Source organism: Nipponia nippon, unplaced genomic scaffold (assembly GCF_047370975.1).
Source record: "Nipponia nippon isolate SJK-2023a ecotype South Korea unplaced genomic scaffold, ASM4737097v1 scaffold_17, whole genome shotgun sequence".
Lineage (NCBI taxonomy): Eukaryota > Metazoa > Chordata > Aves > Pelecaniformes > Threskiornithidae > Nipponia > Nipponia nippon.
Genome location: NW_028262333.1, coordinates 11,259,158 through 11,276,603, shown reverse-complemented (window position 1 = coordinate 11,276,603; position 17,446 = coordinate 11,259,158). Strand labels below are relative to the sequence as shown.

Sequence of the window (17,446 nt, the reverse complement as noted above, 5' to 3'; positions counted from 1 at the left end):
CTAAAAGACAATTTTCTCTACTGCCTTGAAAACATGTACGTTTAGAAGCTACGATTCTTTTTTTCAATTTTCACTTGTGCAAGGCAAATGCATAAGCAGGTACAACCAATTTCCCAACTTTTAATACAGGAAAGAATCAAGTCTCAGTAAAGCAGGAAAACAAATTTCCTATTATTAAAATTTTAACTTATTGTTGGAACAAATTAGGTATTAAAATAAGAGAGGAAATTAAAAATGATCATGGAAATAGCTTGGAAGAAGGAGAATATATTTAGGCCTTGTAGTGAAATTTGCGCTTGGCTCACTGACTGGGACTCACTCTGCACATGAGGAACCCATTCTCTATGATGTTCTTTTTCAGAGACAAATCCACTAATAATAGATGCTACATTGGATTTGTTTGAGAGCTAAATTAATTAATTGCAGATATGTTATGCATGGATGTGTAGCAGAGACTGTGGAAAATGGATGCAGAGAACCCTTCTGACCTTAAAAAACCCTCCAAATTTGTGACTCTTGTATTGTTCTCTTTAAATATTTATTAATTAAGAAATATCCTCTATATTTTGAGAGCTGTTATTGCAAGTGCTCTTCCTATGTCTGTTCTGTGATTAAATCGTTTTCTGCCTGGCATATTGCCCAAGCAAGATGGTTTTAAAATGTTGCATGAGAAGAAAATCTCCAAAGCTTTTGAGACTGGTTTAGAACTGATGCCAAAGCTGTGATGCCTGGAGCTGTCTTGAAAAAAATATATTTGTATCTGCGAATGTGAAGGTGTGTTAACATCTGTCTATGTCTATTCACAGTAAAGCAGAGTAGTGGATGGTGTGATTCATAGTGAAAGGCATAACTCAGCCATCTACAACCCACATCTGCACCTGGAAAAAAATAAGAACGTTATTCATGAAAGTTGTAATTCTAGTGACAGCACTAGCCACTGAGCAGTCACATAAAATTGGATCCTGGCCACTGCCTACAAGGTCAGTTAACCTACTTTATGGATGATTGGGTGACATTGTTGTTAAAGTCTCCCAGCTAACTTTGGTCAAAAAAGAAAAAGAAAACCGCTTTAAAAGGTGACAAAATACTTTCTGCAGGAAATTTTCTTTTTACTTTCCCAGAGGAACAAGCCCATGTCTCTCTTTTGAAAGAATGGAGGGGAAAAAAGACTCTTTGAACACAAATCAGAGGCACTGCATCAGTGTAAGAAAATGTAATATTTTAATTAATGCCTTAAGAGCTTTGCTCCCCTCAAAAAATTGTTTGGAGGAACCTTTTGGCATTTGGAGATGGCAAGGCAGAAGCAGCCCTGGAAATATTTGAATCTCTCGGAGAGTACAGCTGGGATACTTTTGTTTCCCGTGATCCTACTGCAAGTGAGGCTTTTGGCAATGCCAGTTTGCACACCATCAGTGCGATGTTTATTATGCTTTCAGGCTCCTTGGGAAGCAGTTTCTAGTCCTACTCAGTTAAGGATGAACAGCATTGCAACTGCGGCACTTACAGCTTGCTGTTACCAGTTTGATTGCATGTAACAGACTTGATATTAGAGCAGGATTCCAGTTTTGGTGAGCAACAGCCATGGTCATAAAAATATAAAATAACAAGGAATCCCCTTGTAATCATTAATGGGAGACAACAAGTGGATTCATGAACTGGGTGGAAAGAGGAGAGCAATGGAAATAGTTCACATGATGAAGCAGCACAGCAGCTGCATCGCCCTTGTCAGGCATTTCAGAAGAGTTTTCATGTACATAAGTTCCAAGGCAAACAATGTGACATTTTAGCCAGGTAGAGAGATAAGTGAAAAATCTGGAACCACTTGGAACTGAGCATATTTGAGTCACTTTAAGGTAACTTTGCTTCTGGGATGTCAGTGTTTCCTCAAAAATAAACAGCCAATCCTTAATCAAGAGTGCATTTCTGTCAAGTTGCAAAATCCCTATTAATGGACACATTGATAAGGGACCTGAAGGGCAGGGGTTGGTAAGGGTGGTAAGCACAGTTAACTCCCTTACACATAAATAATCCTGGGAGGAATCTGTAGCAAAAGACAGGAAAACCCAGCAATATTAATGTGTTTGTTCCTCCCCTGACAGAAACGTCTGATATTAAATCGCTGAACCTGAAGCTTCAGCACTCCAGTAAATGGGTTGCACCGAGGCTGTCAGTGTGCTTTCTCTCTGCATAAATGGCTGGTGGCTTTTATTTTCCTTCCTCTTGTAGCCTGCTGTAGTGATTATATTAAGTCTAGATTTTCCATATAGTTCTTAAATCCTGGGTATGATGAGGAATTTAGAAATTAATTTTTGTTATGTAAGGTGACTTTTATAAATCATTTTGAACTGGCAAGGCCTAGTGGCAACTAATTTTACTGAGCCATGATTTTCAGGAAATACGTTTGTGTGTGTGACATCTTACATAGAATAACTTTGACTGTATTGAATATATTAAGAAGAAAGGGATTACAGAGTTGAGAGATCTCCTTTTCATCCTTCTTGAACCTGAATTTTTGATAGTGAATACAAGGGGAGAGTCATTTACCTTTGATACAGACAATCTCTGAATCCTTTGTAGTCAGGGTGAAGCATAATGAAGCTTGTAGTATGTGAATCGGGAATGTAAAGTCTTTTGACTAAGTAGAAGGAAAAAAAAACAACTGACATTTTGAGATAATTTGTTGTGTGTGGAAGGGATTTGTAAGAAGACAAGGTTAAATACAGGATTATATTAAGTTAAAGTTACTGTGATATAAAAGCAAGTGAAATAAGGTTAAATTGGATATAGTGCCCACGTGTGTTGTGGAGTCATATGCACCACATTTAGCTGAGTAAAGGTCAGTAGTTAGCTGATGTGAAGATTTAAGTGGCATTTAACTGGCTTTAGTGAAAGTGATGCTGTGATACCTGTTACTCACTCTGTTTCTTCTTCTCAGAGACAAGGAGTTAAGAAAATTGTTTGGTTTTAGAAATGACTGATTTTAGGAATGAAGATGGTTTGCCTGCACTGTGTTAGTCTTTTGTGTGCAAGCACTACTCCGTACAACAGCTTTTTGAGTACAGATGCTTAGCAGGATGAATCTAACAGTTATAATGACTGTCACAAATCCAGCAGACAGGCAACAAATAATTCAGAAATACTTTCAAAATTTATTTAAAGATAAAAACTTCAGCTTACCACAATGTTACTACTTCCACATTTTGTATTTTATAACAGCTTTAACATGGGAGAAAAGCCCCAGTAGTTGGCAAAATCATGGCTCATTTGACCATCATATCCTCTTTGGATTTGTTGAAACCATGATTTCATCCTCAACCTTTGAAAGGAATTTGTAAAGTGAAGCTGGTGGACTAACCGGTGGGTCTGATCCGAGGCTGACCACTGCTCATGGATTCCTCTCTTCTCACAGATGAGAAATAATGGATAGCATCCTGGATTAAGAGATCCATCACAGCAGTTGTATGAGTAGGTAGGATTTATGCACTACCGCAACCTTTCCCAACGATCTGGGCTATCCCACAGAAGTTTACCTTTGCCTCTCAAGTCTCTAAGCAATTAAGGGGAGACAAACTCCTCTGTGCCATCTCTTGCTGTTCTGCTGGCCTCCCAGCCCAGGTGCCAGGGGACTTTCTGCTCGTGCAGGCAGATGGAGGCTGCTGCTGTGGAGCCGAATCGCCCGGGACTGTGCTCAGCCACAGCCCTCGCTGCAGCTCCAGAGAGGAGCAGCTCGCGTTTCTCTGCCAGGTTTGCTGCCAGCTGCTAGTAGCACTGTGATAAATTGGGGGAATGATTTGGCCTGTTGCCTGTGTTTAGTTAACAGTGGCAGAGTGTTTTCCTTTCTTACCCACTGAGCGTGCAAGACAAAATGAGTCCTGGTATTCAGACTGGTGCACCTACTCCATGGTAATGTAGAGAGGGCTCCTGCCACCTGCAGCTGGCTGTTTTGAAAGGAAAGACATGTTGGCCCTTTCCATCCTAGTCACTGGATCCTCTGCAATGAGTACAGAGCTTGTATGACTTTGAGCTTGCCCTTACTAGCACATTCACCGTTCATCTTAGAGAACTGTCTCAGAGCACTTTTACTGATATAAAATTACATAGTAATACAATTACTCTGCCTCCTCCCCTCAGCAATAATTGGTACCAGGAGTGGGTATACTCTAGAGCACCAAAGATGAAGACATTTTTCTGGAAAGACAAAATCAAATTATTGGTGAGGAAAACAGGAGGGAAATGATGCTATCACTATTGCAATATCAGTCCAATACAATATTGGTAAGCTTTGTGTTTAATTAGTAACACCAAATGCCCAAGCATTCAGCTATAACCAGCATTGGTTTTTAGGGAATAGTTAGGAGCCTGGCAGTTTATTATAAGCAAGATGACTGGTTTCCAAAAACTGCTGTTCATTATTCACATTGGGCAAGGATATCTACTGGAACTACAAATGAGCATAATTAGGACTATTGCTCTGAATAAAATAATAATACTAGATCAGCAGATGGGAGAATGGAGTCAGGTACGTTTATCCAAGGCACTGTAGGGGATTAATATCATATTAATGAATGTGAGTGAAGTGACACATTCTGAGGATCTCAAGTCCAACATTAAAGAGGATGCAGATGGGAAGTGATTGAGTTTATCCCTCATTGTGTTGTTAATTGTTGTTATTGTAGATAATTATAATGAACTCATCCTCACTGCATCTAGGCAGACTATCCACTGGATTGTGGATAAACAGGAATGATATACAAACATTTTACATTGCCACAAAATGGTGCTAGGTACTTTAGTGTCTATGGCTTTTTGGCATTTACATGATCAAAAAAGGCGATTTCCTGGAATATAATTTGTTGCAGAGAACTTTACACCAGTGTAGCATGGAAATTGCTCATTGCCGAGTGTGTCATTTCATTGTCACTATCCAAGCCCAAGGATCTGGTCTCATTTCAGAACAGAGAAATGTAATTATACACTTTTTATATTCATATTTCTGCTTAAGAAAGTGCTGCAGCATCACTTCTAAGTCTGCTCTTCTTAGAAAGAGGATGATAAGAGTGCTCTGTGCCAGGACTCTGCAGCTGGGATCACATTTTTCCAAAGTGCTTGGTTGCTGCTTAGGTGCTGTGAGGACCAGAATTTCATCCACTCTGATGCTTGTGACTAGGTTTCCAAGAAGCTGTTGTTGCTGGACGTTGGGAACTGTGGTAGTTGGCTGTTTGAGATCTGGAAGACATATGGTTATTTTAGTTATCGATATAAGTTGTATTATGGCTCTCAGTTAAGCCAGCATTCACTTGCAGGCTGGATTTAGAAGGAGTCTTTCTCCTGATATGCAGGTGCAGTTTGCAGCCAAAATTCCTGTGAAAGATGGGACTCATAGCGCCTTTGGACATATAAATGTGTTCCTTAAGCAAGCTGAAAGTGCCAAATTTAGCTGAGCTTAGGGGATAAACATAGATGTGTTAAGCAAACAATTGCTTTACATTTAAATCCATTATTTTCTCCCTGTTTTTCCCATCTGGTTTTCAGGAAATGTAGGGGTTTCAAGCAGCTGAGCTGAAAAGAGCCACACAGTTGAAGGAGAGCAGCTAATGCATTTAGTGCAAGGAAACTATTCAGTCTCAAATTGTATAGGAAATGTAGATCTTCCCCAGTGGAGCTTGTAACAGACATATCAGGAATGTAATAAACATGGCAAAATGCCAGAGAGAAAAAGCATGGATGGCATGTGAAATGAGGAGCTTGGCCTAGAGATAACTTTTGTGCTTTGATACAACTGTCACATCAGAGCTGCAGGCCTGCTGTCCGTCCTCTTGTGTTTCTGCTCTGTTGAAAGCAGAATAGGTGACAAATAAAAGAAGTTAACCCCAACACTGCATTGGACTCCTGCCTTTGTGAAATTCATCTGGGGGTAAAGGAGGAATTCTTTCTGCATGACAATGAAAGTAAGGTTGAGATAAAGGTTCCTCTAATGCAAGGGACATTTGTGTTTTTAAAAATATAAAAAGCCATTTCTCAGTGTCATGTTCCCACAGAAGGAGCAAGCAAATATTTGAAAATAATAGGGAGGGATTGGGAGTCTTGCACTGCGTCATCATGAGCTTGATTTTTGCCACTGACATTAACAGATCCTAAACTCTTCTTCACCAAGAGAATTAGCAGAGTATTATTTTGAAATGTGTAGTTTGTATTTAATAAAGAGAAGCTGTTGACATGACACAAGGAGACAGACCCTCTCCTTCACTGAATGCGTGTAATCCCTGCATTTTGCATGCCAGAGCATTTAGTTAATACCTCTGTATTGCCTGTCGTGTTTATGAGACATCCAGGGACTTGATAGTTTATCTTCTGAAAACAGGTGTTTCAGCATAAACATTCAAATGAGCTTGGGAAAATCTGCAAGAAGGTAAAAAAACACCTTTTAATTAGTTGAGGAATCAAAAGCATGTGGCTTACTTGTGATGTGGTTTGAAAACCGCCTGAGATGATATGAAAGAGAAGTACCTCAAACATCAAATGCCATCTTATACTGAAAAGCTGCTATGCCAACCTCGAGATATTAAATACTCTAATTTCAAAAACTAGTCAACCAACATAATTTCCGTTCTAAGTGTATTTAAGTATCTTCAGAGACTTGGCATAGGATGTTAGTTCTATGCTGAACAACACTGATGTTTCTGCACACATGAATACTACAGAGATGCTCAGTAATGGTACTCATGAGGAAGAAGGTGACATTGTATGAAAGGATGGAGGAGATGGAGGTATTCTTATGGCAACTTCTTAGGTGCATATTAAAAAAAAGGTACTCTGTTCAGGGTAAGAACTTTAAATAAGTCAAGTAATCCACTAATTTCAGTGTAGAGAGAGTTCACATGTACAGAAAACTTATTTTAAATTTCAAATAGAAAAACAATCACTATAAGGAATTAAAAAAGTTGAGAGTGGACTGATTTTGAAATTTCTTATGCTAGGGAATCTAAAACTTTGGCTAAGGAGTCAGGAATTGTGTTCAGTCTCAGTCCTTAGCTTTCTCCTGGAATTATGTGAATGGATTCCTGGCTTTCCTTCCCCAAAGAATCCATCCATTAATTTTAGATTTAAAAAGAAAGAAAAAAAATTTAAAGAATTTTGGGTTTGTTTTGGTTGTTTTTTTTTTTAAATGTTTCAAGGGGATATAAAAAAGTGAAGTATTTTGCATTTTCCAATGTTTTTATTGATGGAAAGAGCTTGCAAAATTTATTCATTGGTTTTGGTCCCACAGAAGCTGTGTTTATCACAACACCGAACAATTTCCCAGAAGCAATTATGGGTAGATACGTAACAGCTAGAGTGCAAAAGAGTAGAAAGAAAACATGGAGGTGCAAACCTATCCTTTCTGCTGCTTTTGACGGTTCCCACTTTACAGCTCTTGGAATGTTATTGTTGAAGGTCACGCATATGCCTGGACTGGTGAAGGACGCTGTAAAAGCACAGCAAAAAATTCTAAGGGATTTTCTAACTCCACCACAGAAATCATTAACACTGACTTGGCTAGCTTCTTTAAGGATTTGATATATCTACCAGTCAATAGATATAAGGTGAAATCCAAAGTCAGTGGTTTGATGGATTTCTTACTGCTCTATCCCTTTGTTGAAGGGATACACTGTCTCAGAGCTCAGCTTCTGTGGTGCATATGAAGACATGAATTGCAGCTAGAAAGTCTAACCTATTGAGGAGAAAAAAGAGGGACCAAAAAATGTTTCTTAAGGTAAATCAGTCAATGTAACTGCCACTGAAATCCTTGTGATGATGCAAGGGATATTTTCATGGCTTATTGGAAGCCACACAATTTTTGGTCCTCAGTCAAAGCATACTGTTATTTTCTGGACTTCTTTGGCCAAAAATAATGTTAACACAGATAGCACTGTCTGCTTTGTCCTTGGGCTCTTTCGTTGGACACATCTCTTGGTATCTCCTGACACTCCCTCACGGGATTTAAAAATACCTTTTGCCTGGAGGCACTGCCCCTCTGCTTCACCATGCCTGGCAGTCTTCAGAGACCAAACAGTTGCCATGTTTATCTTGGCTCCATTTAGAAAGGTCCAAATTGCTTGGAAAGCAGCAGAGACACACTTTTGAAATGTCAAACTCTTGTATTTGAACAGATTGCTTATTATATTATACTTGCTGGGGGTGAAGAAGTCAAGGTCTGGATCACTGAAAAAACAAACCAGCGGCTTCTGTTGCTGCCTCCAGACATACTTAGCAACATGCACCTGAGTAGTGAAATGTTTTAAATGAACACTTGGCTTCATTTTCAGAGACATGCCCACTGAATATGACACAGTACACCCAAAGCTCAAAAAAATCACTGATGTGCTGCCACTTAAGAAGCAAGAGAACATAAACCAACTGGATGTTGTGCTTTCTGGAAAATTAACTGTACAGCCTTGGCATAGCCTATGCATGTAGGCATTTAATCTGGAAACAATAGAAATGCACTCAGCTGTACTCAAACGTGTCAGCAGTTATGTGCACAGTCAACAGAGCTCTTTGGAAGGGGTGTTCAGTGCACTTCAGATGATAACATGGTTCAGGATCCGGGCAGAGCCCTGTCTTAGTGTCTCTTCTCATTGCCTTCCCTCCCACAGGCCTTGTGCTTTTTTTCATTCCTAAACATATGGCCAGTCAAAGACAGTGTAAATACCTAGAAGGAAATCTGTCCAACAGTTTCTAAACTGGCTTGTGCGTATTTCATAAGAAATGTAATTGGTAAATATTTATGAGCACTTTGAATATTTGACGTGATGGTTTATTGTAAAAGTTCATTTCAAATCTAGCATGTAATATTACTGGCTTTCTTCCCTGCCCCCCCCCCCGTGCCCGTCCCCCGTGCCCGTCCCCGTCCCCATCCCCGTCTTCTTTCTACAAACATTTTTACTTTGGGGAGTCTTCTGTTCATTTTTACAGAATTACTTATCCATTTTATTTCTTTTCTGCTGCTTTTCCTCAAAATGATAATCTAAGCAATGCAGTATTTCTCTCCATGATATATGTGTATATGTGATGTAGATTAAATACAAAGAGCCAAGTGCTTCAAGGAAACATAAAAAGAGGCTCTGTGCAGCATGCCTGCAGCTTTCATTTGCACAGCAAATTTAATGCTGCCCAGAAATGCCAAATTTACGCTGAATACACAGCTTCTGCATTGCTCACAGACAGGAGGTGGGATTCAGCAGATTTGTGCCACGCAGTTAATCTGTGAACACACTGAGCGTATGCAGAGGCTTTCTGGTGCTATGGTAGTCACAGTCACAGATGCTGGATGTTCATGTCCATTAATTCCAGAAGTCTTGGATTTGTGTGGAAAACCTCAAATTCCAGCGGAGCAGATTTATAAGACAGAGAATATACCATGGACAGAGGCCTTGAGAAATGGTGGCTTTAATATATAACCATCATCCTGTGTCTGCTCCCCTTTTCCTCCTTTTATTTGGCAAGAAATATGTGTATTGACAAGCAACATTACGTTGCTTTTTCTCTTCTAGAAAAAGATCTGTAGATTAAATCATTCTGAGCCAGATATGTGGTTGTAAGTTCAAAGGGAAACTCATCTGTGATATTAGCTTTTCTGATCAGAAGTCTGACCCTGAAGCTTTAGTATAGGGTAACAGAACAATCAGTTGTATACAAGGTAGCAGTAAAAACTGTGAAACTTGGAATTATCTCGGCTTAGAAAATGTATTGATGGGTTGTTGTTCCTGTCCTGCTCTTTACCTATGTTATTTGGAAGCAATTATTAGAGTAAATTTAATTAAATGTCCTAAATGGTGACATATGGAGTGATTTTCATGAATACTGCACTTGTGCAGGTTGTCCTGTATTTGTGTGTCATGCACCATCCTGTGGGTCTGTGGCCTCATTTCCAGTAACAACTGTGCAGTTAGTAATCTACAACAATTACAACCAAAAAACCTACAAGCTGATTGACAAACTCATCCCATTCAAAATTCCTGAAGCCCAAAAGATTGCTTCAGTGCACTGAAACACATGCTTGCAAGTATTTTATTGGCATCAGTGGGACTTAAACATAAATCCAAGTGTGTTCCTGAATCTGGGACTGGGAAGGCAGAAGGCTCAGAAGCAATTTTGATGAAGATGGAGGATGTTTGTAATTGTGTATAAAGTGGTTTTATTGTCCTAGTTTCTGAACCATTGGCCTCACTTCAGTTTCTGGTGAAAGCTCATCTGCACTGAGGGGCTCAGCAAATCTCAGACCTGCTTACTATATGTTATGTTGCAGCACCGAGGCCAGACTTCTCTATGTGCCATCTAAAATGCACCTGCAATGCTGGCATTTCAGAGGTGGGCTCCCAGGGATGAAGAGGTTCCTTTTCAATCCTTGACTGCAATTGCTTTTGAAATGGTTATTTTTTTCATTAACTAGCCAAGATAGGTTGCTGGTCTTACTTTTTACCATTTCATTTAACTTTTTACTCAGACTGTATCCCTCTGACCTGAAACAGCTCTTTTCTGAAGAAATCTGGGTGGTTTTGAACAGATGTGGAGACATGACAGAATTCATTTAGAACATAATCAACAGATAATAATAGGGTACTCAGAGAAATTGCAGTGAATGACAAGTACCATCAGCCTTTTCAAAACAGCAAAATTAGACATTTTTAACTCCACATGCACAACAGTGTTAGAAGAAGCAGGAAATGACTAATTTGGAATGCTTTTATTATGTTCTAGTTTTTAAAAAATGATATTGTAACATTCTCAAGCATTATCCTGATACTTCTCTGCTTGCTGTCTCTATAGGAAATAAAATACTGTTCCATGTGTTATTTGAAGCAGACGGGCTCTTTTGTGTACTTAGTTGTATCCTTCATCTTCCTTCCCTCCAACCTTGTTAGGATGAGGCCCCAGCATCCCTTATGCATGATTTGTGGATTTCATTACTGTAAAGGTCCATCTGTTTTATGAAACTCATATTCCTCAGACTTCTACAATGTGGTAGCTAATCAGAGTACTCAGGAAGGTTTGGGTGGTTGTCATTGCCTGTGTCTGTTTTTGCAGCACTGCCAAGAGGACTGAGCTGGATTTCATGTCTCCAGCTGTGAGTTCTTGCTGCAGTGGGAGGGAGGACCCCCACTCACAGCCTACCGCCTGGCCAGGCTTGAAACCACGACGGTTCCCCCCCGAAACATATTTAGACCAGTAGAGCCGTGAAGTGCCTGGTTTGGGGGTTGAACCCAGCTGGCATAGGCAGTGGTGAAGTGGGGACTGCCCCTTTGCACCCCAGCATGCAGTGGCCATCTGCCCCTCTGTCTCCTGGCAGAGTTACCAGGATTCCTCAGGGCTCTGATCTTCAAAAACCTTGGTGTAACAAAAAATAATTGGAAATGCATTCTGATTCTCCTTCACCTCTTCCTCCTGACTCTTCCACACCTCACTAACCCTTGCCCTGGGGCTGCAACCTTCTGTCCTACGCAAAAGCGAGCCACTGTCACAGCACTCCTTTGTGCAGGGTATGCAGTATCTCAGATGCTTCCAAATGTGTGAAATACAGGCAATTTATACAGCACAGGCACATACACCAGTATAGTTTGCATGCCGCTTGTGAATCTTCTTGGCTTCCTTATTTTTTTTATTGTGCGCCATAACGTGCAATTCAGTATTTTATATGCAGGTAGGTCATTTCTGCATGCATCATCAAAGCTACACTATGCAAGCCAGAGTCAGGAGAAGCTTGGCTGCCAGTCTCCTGCTAATCTCAGTTTTCAGTAAAGATACCTTCAAAAACCTGTTCTTGCAAAGGGAGAGACACTGACATTAGGAGAGTCACTGAGTGTCTGTTCTCACTGTCAGACTGAACAGGGGTTTTTATGCTGATGGTGAGCATTAAGGAAGCTAGAACAAAGATGACAAATGCTTTTGTAAAAGGGATCGTCAGAAGACATAGCAGGTTCAGTGATCATTGAGGCTTGTATTAACACATGAGCAATGTCTTCTGAGAGCAGTAAGCTGCTCTCCTGCCTGGCTGCAGAATGGCTGGAAAGCCCTTTTCCTTTCTTTCCTTTCTTTCCTTTCTTTCCTTTCTTTCCTTTCTTTCCTTTCTTTCCTTTCTTTCCTTTCTTTCCTTTCTTTCCTTTCTTTCCTTTCTTTCCTTTCTTTCCTTTCTTTCCTTTCTTTCCTTTCTTTCCTTTCTTTCCTTTTTTTCCTTTTTTTTCCTTTTTTTCCTTTTTTTTCTTTTTTTTCCTTTTTTCCTTTTTTTCCTTTTTTCCCTTTTCTTCTTTATACAGCCTGTATCTTGGGTAGATTGTGTTGCTGCTTGGGTCTACATAAAAACTGGAGTAAATAATTTTGAACAGAAAAATCATTCATAGTCTCTGCAAATGTACAGAACCAGTAAAACCATTAGGCTTGGAGATGTGAATCAAGTTGGGTCTTGATGGATTTTGCCAGCTGGGAGCCTGCCATTTGCAGTTGCTTTAGAAGCACTTTCCTAGTTGCTAACTGAATCGTTTTCCTTAAAGAAAGCAGAAGAGGAAAAATAATCATCTGAGCTAATACGTACTGGTTGTTCAGATGATGTGGAAATAGTGATGAGAATTACCTAAAATGCGCTGGCTAAGAGATAAGCTTGTGAACTTTGCAAACAGTACATAGGGAATGGTATTAAAGCTTAGCAGAGGTCTCACCCCTGTTTTTTTTTTTTTTAAACCTGCTGGGCTAATTATGTGTCTCCATTACCTGTGGCAGCTACATATTTCATTCCCAGCCTACATCTATTTTCAGATCTATCTATATTTGCACTTTTTCACAATTCCTGTGGTTATTTGCAGGCTGATATTTTTGTTTGGACATCTATTCTCTCAGTAAACAGACAAGCTTTCTATTTATTGAAATTCATCTTCGTATGGTGAAGATTAAAGCACAGAATTGATTAGAGAGGGGCGCTTTGAATCTGTAAAGTACAATCTGTCTTTCATTTACATTTCAGACCTTACTTCACCCCACATTTGATAGCATTCATTCTACAAACCCTATCTCCACAAAATACTTCGGTACTAGATTTAGATGCAAATGTACAATCATTTTCTGCCTGAACCTTGAGGACATCTTAAATCTTAGTGCACTAAATTGGTACATTTATAGAAGTCTCTGTGCCCCAGTTTCTGCAATGGGGCATGCACCTGCTCCACCAGAGATAAACACCTGCTTGTTGTGATGTTATGTCTCCTTTTAATGAAGATTTGATATTCTTGCTGATCTCCATTTATGAACACCCCAATTAGAACATGCAGTGTGATTACAGCACTCAAGGAGGAAAAGGGAAACCCAGATTTCAACCTTTTTGATAGATAAGAGGATGTAAACATGCAAGGTTCACCTTGCAGAAGGTCTCACCACGAAAATACAGGTTATTCCCCAGCTTTCCTTCTCAGCCCCTTCTCCTAAACACCCATCAGGAATGGCATCTGCCTGTTTCTGCGAGAATGCTCTAATCCTAGCCCTGAAGGGCCTTCTGGTTCCCTGTGACTATCAAATTTTTTTGTGCTGAGTGAAACAGCTCTTCACAGTCCTCAGCATACAGGACAGCATAGCAAGCAAAGTTGGGACACACACACACACACACACATTAGAACCAACTTCAAACCTATGACAAAGTCATTAAACCAACTTATTTAAAAAATATTCATTATCAAGAGCATCTCAGTTCTGAAGGGGGAAAACTGTCCAAAGAAAGGTAGTCACCTCTAATAAAGCCATATTTTAGACAGTGTTGTTCTACCTCATTAATGAATGTTTGCACAGTGCTTTGAGATCTTTGCCTAACAAGAAAGGCTAATATGTTGCTATGTGTAAATGTTAGAACTAATAATTTAGAAAATATGAGAGTACAAAGCCAGGTTACTCTTATCATTTCATCAAAGCAAGGTTTAGCTAGCTATCTTCTTTTTTTGGCTGCTTGCTTAATTAGATAAGCTGCTGAATTTAATTAACTCATCAAACCTAATTTTAAAAGATCTCTCAAGTCAGTAAGAGCTTGTCTTATGCTTATTATTTCTATTTGTTGCATCGAGTCTTTAATGTCACCATTTTGTTAGGATATTAATGGTAGCTTTAATTGTGTTCTAATTTACTGCATTTACTCGGATGGTGGCATTTTCCCCATTTTTAAAGTGTCAGCATGTGAAAACCAATCACAATTTAATTTAAGGCAGTGATATTGCTCTTCTATCCTTCTATCAAGTCAGCTACATACTATCTCTTTTCCCATAAGTGTAATTTGGGTTTGCAAGGTGAAATTATTTCATAGGAAATCATGTTAAGTTTCTGAGGTCCCATCTCTGGCAGAAGTGTTGTGACAAAAATTATCCTCTGGATGCTCTTTTGGGACTGTTTAACCAAATTGTTAGGTACTAAATTTAAAACTGAAATTGGTATTACAACTATATAATTCATTTGAACACATCTGTGTGTGATGCTACAGCTTGTCACACCAGACTGAAACTCCTTGAAAGTTACTAAAGAAAGAATTGTTATTGAAGAATCTAAATTGTAAAATTTGCTGTAAATTCTAAACTGTTAGCAGGACCTTTGTTTGGCCATCTTTTCACATTCGTAGAAGATATGCCACACAGAGATTTCTTAAAATCAGAATTTCCCTATAAATTACTTACTTGTTGTTCTGTAAAGCATGTTCTATTGTAATGTAACTATGTTGCTGATTAAACATTGCTAATTAATTCTAGAGTAGTTAATATATATTTGTGAAAAGCTAGCTACATCCTGGGTGAAATCAAGTGCTTTCTCACTACTCCAGCCAGTAGTTTTGCAGAAGTAACCTTGCTCACTATTGCGCTCTCTTGCTTTTTCTGTTTGTTTGAGGTGTACTTTCAAATGCATAATTAAATAACTTGTGTTCCTCTGTTTTCCCTTAGAACGACTATAGGAAGTTATCTATGCAATGCAAGGACTTTGTCGTGGGGGTGCTGGACCTGTGCAGAGACACGGAAGAAGTAGAGGCAATTCTCAACGGAGATGTGAATATACATCTGTGCCCTGAGCACCACCGGCCAAGTCTGAGCAGGATTAAACTTGCTATTAAATACGAGGTCAAAAAGGTAAGCTATTTCTTTGGGTCCCTGGTGGATACATATTCACATCTAAATTATGCTTCCTTGATGTCACCTGGAAAATAATAAATGAAAGATAGATTTTAGTGGCACCAGGAACTGTAGCATTTCATGGCATGATTTGTATTTTCTTACATACTTTAGTGTGGAGAAGGATATATGCAAGGGACACATTACAGCATGTATGGCATTTAGTTTCAAGTGATAGACATGATGTATAGATGGCACAAGGGACTGCCTATAGTGCACAGTGCTTCTTATGCAGGTCATGACTATGAATCTGTGAAAACTTCAGCAGGGACCAAAAGTTGCTACCATACCAAACTGACGGTCTTCCTTCCTTCACTGTGATTTACATGAAGGTAAGGGATAAACCTAGCAGATACTGTGGCATCTTTGGCCACAAATTATAAAAGCAGAGAATTTAATCCAGCTCCTCACCATTCCCCAACCATCTGTCTTTCCTTCAAAGTAGATCTTCTGCTTAGACTGAGGAACTAGCTGGACTCTGCAGCCTGACTGAAGTCAGCAGACCAAGCCTCCAGTCTCACTTGTCTGCTCTCCCTGACCACTCAATTCTGATTCACATCTCGTTTTAGTCTCCAAAGTCACTTGTAACCATCAAAAATGTTACCTTTTCTGTAATGTTACAGAAAGAACAAATACAAAAAGTAGCAATTTTGCCATAGTCTAGACCCTTCACTGCAGTGTGATGGAAAGTGGAATTTAAATTTAAAAAAAAAAAAAGTTTTATAATTTTTATTCAGAATTAGATCAAAACCTCAAAAATCAATTCTTGATTAACTTGGAATTTTGATTTTTTTGAAAGCATGTGAAAGTAGGTAAACATTGATAAAAAGTGATAGATTCTCAGTTTCCACTCTCCTAAAGTTCCCGATCTATATTCTAACAGTTCAGATCTCCACCAAATCTACAATACAGAAGGCAAATCTATATTTTAAGGAAGAACATGAAGACTAAATGTCTTTTAGAAGTATTTTAAACAAAGATTCAGCTTTACAGAAGTATGTTCTGTGAATGCAAAATTTGATTCTGGCAAATCCTAGGCCTGGGTGGTCCCAATTAATTGCTCCTACAATATGCATTGATGGAAACTGGGCTCCTGCTGCGGGGCTTGGAGAGTGTTACACATTTTCAAGCTAACATCTGCTCTCTCTTTCCCCTCCCAAACCCACCACCTGCTTCAGTTTGCCTCTTGACTGTGTTGCTGTGCTGGCCAGAGAAGGTCTTTTCCTGTTATGAAAGCCATTAATTAAAGAGAATCTTAAAACTCTTATTTGAAATGAATTGCTTTCATGCAGGAGCACATGGTATGGAGCCAAATATTTCCTCCTAGGATGTTGTGTCTCTGCATTGTTCCATCACCAAAACTGAGCATAACATCTCAGTTCTCTCTTAGTTAGATGACTGTCAACAAGCTGGGTTATTGAAGGTATTGCTTTGATAACAGGAGGCCAAACTTGCTCTGGTGCTCTTTCAGAAAATGAACTCATCTAAAAGATGCTGATAGCACCTCATCAAGGAATAGTCCCCAGTGACCTATGGTCTGAGAATTGTCGTGAAGTTGGTCAGAACCTCAAGCCTTTTCAGTGTGTGAAGTCTTCTGCACTATTTTACTTGTTTATTCTTCTAAATATTTGTGTCATCCTTTAGATATCAAGACCATTAGCTGGAGCTAAATTGTTGTTAGTTATTGTGCTGCTTTGAGCACATTTGTCCTAGCTTAGTCAGATTCAGAGGAACATTTCCTCCATTTCTTACATTGTATATATGTGCACCTTTTCATAATGCATGAACACTGACCTAAAGCATCTGTGGTAGTTCATATACAGTTGATCTTTTTATGTATAAATATCTTCCTACACCCAGGAAAGCTGAGCAGCCTTTCTGGATCACAGCAACTTGTTGCTCGTGGATAATAACTGTTAAACTAATTACAGAACATAAACATAACCATTCTTCAATCTCATGTTGACTCTCAGGTTAGCATTTTTCAGAATATTCTTTTCAGCAGGCAGTATATGTCTATGTGGAAGATGAGCATTTAACTGCTAACTCGAAAGTAAGATAGTTCCATTTGTGGGAGGCAGAGACACATTCAGATAAATGGCTTTGGTTATTGGCAGTGACTTATGGTAATAGACAGATATTTATCACACTTGCTGAACAAAGAGATTGTGTTATGGTAACATACTAATGATTTCCTTAAGAGGCAATACATTTCAGGTACAAGTTTTTTATCCAGCTGGGAGATATTTAGGCTTATGTATACAAACCCTGTGCTTTGAAAT

The 17,446-nt window shown here is 39.2% G+C and overlaps 1 protein-coding gene across 1 annotated transcript in view; it reads left to right on the top strand.

The window, feature by feature from the left end:
* TRPC7 (transient receptor potential cation channel subfamily C member 7) overlaps positions 1 to 17,446 on the top strand; it is an 82,516-nt gene that overhangs the window by 17,160 nt on the left and 47,910 nt on the right. The window contains exon 3 of the mRNA XM_087753878.1: positions 14,940 to 15,122. Within this exon, the coding sequence (XP_087610004.1) occupies positions 14,940 to 15,122 (183 nt within the window). The remainder of the gene's footprint in view (positions 1 to 14,939; positions 15,123 to 17,446) is intronic.